Genomic DNA, 4,955 nt, shown 5'->3' with positions numbered 1-4,955 from the left:
TCACCAGTGTGAGACGATGAAAGTCTAAGTCTTCCCTTCCCTTAAGATCAGCAGAACAAAGATTACACTGCAGGTACGCATGTGGCTGTATGGGGCATACACTGAAGCTTTGTTCTGATAATCACTGAGGATCCTCGGGGTCAGATCTCTCCAGTCATAGATTAATGGACCATCTAAAGAACCGCAGTGACTTGTTCTAAGGGGCTATTTAAAGATCCGATTTTTCCACGGACGAGAAAAATGACTTTAATCAGAGTGTGATCAGAGTGTCATTTTTTTTTTGCACATGGATGAATAAAAAAAATAAAAAAAGAATTCTCCACCATCTTTTTTCTGACAATCTGTGAAAATTTTACCGCACTCGGATGTCATCTGCGTGCCATCTGATATTTTTTCACACCCAATAACTTGCATTGCTGATTTTGATCTGACCCTTGACTCAAAATCGGACATGTCTCAGTGATTTTGGGTGGACCAAGTAGTGTAGCTACCGAAGGCAGAAGGTGCGGTCGCCCCACACTCAAAGGGGCCCACTGGAGCTACCCTACCCTTAACTCTAGCGGCATGCACAGCACACTATTATAGTTAAGCCCCGCAGTAGAGCAAGGAGACACGATCTTCCTGCACTACCGCTCTCAGATCTGCAAACCGCAGGTTGCCTTAAGCCTGTAGTCAAGGAGCCGAAGCACGCCCAGGATGTCAGAATCCCGGCATGTTGGTCTGCCCCTGGGAAGTTGGCAGGATCCTGGATTAGGGACTACTAGGGCCCTTGTACATTATAGAGACTACTGGTGACCTTATAGGGATAACTAGGACCTGCATACATTTTGTGGACAATTAGGGCCCTCATACATTATAGGGGCTACTGTGGGGGCCCTTATAATGTGTGGAGACTATTATACAGTTTGGGGGCTAATGTGGTGAGGGTCATGATAAAGTTTGAGGCTTACTGTGGGGGGGATTATACAGTGTGGAAGCTTATACAAGGGCCGTTATACAGTTTGAGACATAGTGTAGGGACTACTGTGGAGGCCATTAAATAGTGTGAGGGCTTCTGTGGGGTCATTATACTGTGTTTTGTGGGAGCAGTGAGGACATCATACTGTGTATAGGAGAGCTGTTGGTCCACCATACTGAGTATAGAGGAGCTGTACATGGGGGGACACAGTGAACATTATTAAATGTAGAGATGCATTATTATTATAGGGGCACTCAAAGTATTGTACAGTATATGTCAAGGTGGCAAAATGTGGATACTGTTTTCTAGGGAACTTAAACAGAGCATTAATATTTTATAGGGGCAATTTTACCATCTAGAGGTCACAAAGAAGGCCTTATTACTATGTAAGGGGCACAGTGGTGGACATTATTATGTGGGGCAGTAAGAACAGCGCTGTTATTGTGCCGAACAAGAGATGCAGTAATAGGGACATAAATGACAGCAGCGGCCCTGTATTGTGGTGGCAGCAGGAAGAGGAGTTTGTGAAGGTTGGAAACAGATGGGAAGGTGCAGGAAGTATAAGAAGTAAAATATGTCTTTGATGAAATTTCTGCAGGCAAGCCATGGCTGAAGAAGTTGCCATGTTTGTCTGGGCAAGATGGAAGATGTGAAAAATGAACAACTATGTCAGAAAGAACGTCAGCTGTAAGTCACCATCTATAAATGTACTGTGATCACTTGTACGTTCTGCAAGACTGGTATCTACCACTATATGTCACGCTACCACTATATGTCACAGTACAGTGGCAATATCACTGTGTCGCCATAGCTGTAAACAGGGTTTCTGAATAGAGGCCCACTCAGTTGTTTTTCTCACTCCTCCAAACTGTACCCCTAACTAAGCATCTGCGTTGACCTCTTGGTATATGAATGGCCCCATAGTCCATCACAGGTACCAATGCTATACCTGAAAAACAATTGCAAAACAATGGGGAGACAAAGAGCGCAATAGGGTCTTATCCACGTTATACAGAGGAGAATATACACCAAATTTGCTCACCTGGTTAGGATGAGATTAGAGCATATAGATAGCGGCTGCTGCAGATCCACAGGTCTTCACCGACCAGAGAAAATAATATCTTCAAAAGGAGATTTGTAGTTAAAATTCTGCGCTGCCGCTAAGATGAATTTCAGGAGAGTATAGTTGATTCACAGTGGTTTTATTCAACGCGTTTCAGGGGTATCATGCTTCCTTCATCAGGAAATACCACACAGAATATACAGGCATCACAGGTATAAATAGTTTTGCTAGGTTTTTTTTAGTAACCTAGCAAAACTATTTATACCTGTGATGCCTGTATATTCTGTGTGGTATTTCCTGATGAAGGAGGCATGAGACCCCTGAAACGCGTTGAATAAAACCGCTGTGAATCAACTATACTCTCCTGAAATTCATCTTAGCGGCAGCGCAGAATTTTAACTACAAATCTCCTTTTGAAGACATTATACCTGAAAAACACACATAGCACTCACACGTGAAAATCAAATGTCTAAATGAGCCCTGAAGGACAGGCAGAACATTTTCTTTTCCCAGCAATTTGTTGAGATACACAATTTACAGGAGCGATACTCATCAAAAAGCCTAAAGGTTATGTCCCAGAAAAGTTTTGTCACCTTAATATGTCATATTATATTCAATTATTTGTTTAACCCCTTAGTGACGGAGCCACATTTTTTAAATCTGACCAGTGTCACTTTATGTGGTAACAACTCTGCAACGCTTCAACAAATCCCAGTGACTTTGAGACTGTTTTTTCGTGACACATTATACTTTATGATAATGGTAAATTTAGGTCAATATGTTTTGTGTTTATTTATAAAAAATGTCAAAAATTTGAGAAAAATGTTAAAACATTAGCAATTTTAAAAGTTTGAATGATTATCCCTTTAATCCAGATGGTCATACCACAGCAAACCATTAATAAACAACATTTCCCTCATGTGGGCTTTACATCAGCATCATTTGTAAAATTATATTTTATTTTGTTAGCATTTTAGGAGGTTTAAAAATGTAGCAGCAATTTTTCATTTTTTCAAGGAAATTTACTAAATTCATTTTTTTAGGGACTTATCCATGTTTGAAGTGACTTTAGGGGTCCCATATATTGGGAAACCCCCAAACGTGATACCATTTTAAAAACAGCACCCCTAGACATATCGAAAACTGCTGTCAGGTAGTTTATTAACCCTTCAGGTGCTTTACAGGAATTAATGCAAAGTGGCATGACAGAAGTGAAAATGTGTATTTTTACCACCTAAATATCTCTAACTTCTGAACAGATTACTAGAGCCGTCAGACTCTAAGGCCGCTATTTGATCATGAATTGCCACGGCAAACATCAGGACCACAAAATCATGATCTAAGGGCACCAATTGGGATAAAGAGGAAGCCCCCACACTCTGTTAACCATTTATAATGATGTAGTCACTATTTACAGCAGCATCTAAGGGGTTAAACAGATTTGGAGGGTGCAAACACTGATCGTGGCTGATACAGCAAGTTGTCAGCTATAGTGCACAACCGACAGATGCTAGATTTTTACCTGTTTGGGGAGGCTATTTTCTTATATGTCGGGTCAGTTAAAAGACGTATTGGCTGTCATTAAGGGGTTAAAAAACATAGTAGATTAGTTGCATATTTCCGATTTCATTATTTTGGTTTATTTTCTAGAAAATCAGATGAAATGAATAATAATAACACAATGATAACAGGATTTATTCTTCTGGGATTTTCTGGAGTTATCGAGAATCAAGTCTTCCTTTTTCCGATCTTCTTATGTACATACATCATCACTGTGTGTGGGAACCTATCTATAATCCTTGCATACAAGCTTAGTCCAAGCCTCCACACTCCAATGTATTTTTTTCTTGCTAACTTTTCTCTCTTGGAAATACTATATGTTTCGTGTACCGTCCCGAAGATGTTGTCCAGTCTATGGCCAGAATGTAACGCCATCTCCTTCTCTGGCTGCGCTATACAAATGTATTGTGTCTTGCTGTTGGGTGGAACAGAATGCTGTATGCTGGGAGCCATGGCTTATGACCGCTATAACGCCATATGTCACCCTCTGTTGTATACTGTGATTATGAGTGAAGTGGTCTGTATCCAGCACATAGTGGGATCATACGTCGTTGGTGCAGTGAATGCTCTAATTCACACAACATTCACTTTTTCATTACCGTTCTGTGGATCAAAAAAGATAGACCATTTCTTTTGCGATGTGCCACCCGTCCTAGAACTCTCCTGCCAGGACATTTGGGTTAATGAACTTGTGATATTTCTGATTGCCGGTTGTGTTATGATTGGTCTGTTCATAGTAACAATAATTTCCTATGTGGAAATCATTTCAAACATTCTAAAACTTCGTTCCACATCCAGCAAGAAAAAGACGTTTGCAACCTGCTCCTCTCACTTAATAGTTGTTACAATATTTTATGGTTCAGGGATCTTTATGTACCTTAGACCGAGGTCAAAATATAGGATTGGACAGAACAGCATGGTCTCTTTAATGTACACTGTTATTGCTCCTTTCTTAAACCCTTTTATATACAGCCTACGGAACAAAGAGGTCAAATCAAGTATCAAAAATATATTTTTACAGAAGATAAAATTCTGATGAATTATTTCTGTTAATTTTTAATTTTTCCATTTTATTTTCAGCATATAAAATATAATATGTTGTTAGGCGCACAGATTGTAATTTAGTCCAAATCCAAAATGCCAAGACTTAAATGATTGGGATATAACTGTAGAGATCAAATTAAATATTGAAAATATATTTTTAGGGCCAATAATTTTTTTTTATTAACTACTAATAGTTCTACTTAACTACTTTGTAGAGGTGAGCAAATATTTCAATGTTTGGTTCGGATTACGATCGCAGGATTTGTAATATTCGCCGATTTAATAATTGAATATTCACCGAACATAACCGAACGCCATTCAAGTCAATGG

The 4,955-nt window shown here is 39.4% G+C and overlaps 1 protein-coding gene across 1 annotated transcript; it reads left to right on the top strand.

Annotated features, from left to right (window-relative positions):
* The first annotated feature begins 3,684 nt into the window (after nucleotides 1–3,684).
* On the top strand, nucleotides 3,685–4,617 carry LOC143768854 (olfactory receptor 5A2-like). The gene has a single exon (XM_077257478.1). It carries the CDS (start codon nucleotides 3,685–3,687, stop codon nucleotides 4,615–4,617), a length of 933 nt encoding a protein of 310 aa, XP_077113593.1.
* Nucleotides 4,618–4,955: the final 338 nt, after the last annotated feature.

Source organism: Ranitomeya variabilis, chromosome 4 (assembly GCF_051348905.1).
Source record: "Ranitomeya variabilis isolate aRanVar5 chromosome 4, aRanVar5.hap1, whole genome shotgun sequence".
Lineage (NCBI taxonomy): Eukaryota > Metazoa > Chordata > Amphibia > Anura > Dendrobatidae > Ranitomeya > Ranitomeya variabilis.
The sequence above is the reverse complement of the archived record's forward strand: the minus strand, read 5'-3'. Positions and strand labels throughout refer to the sequence as shown.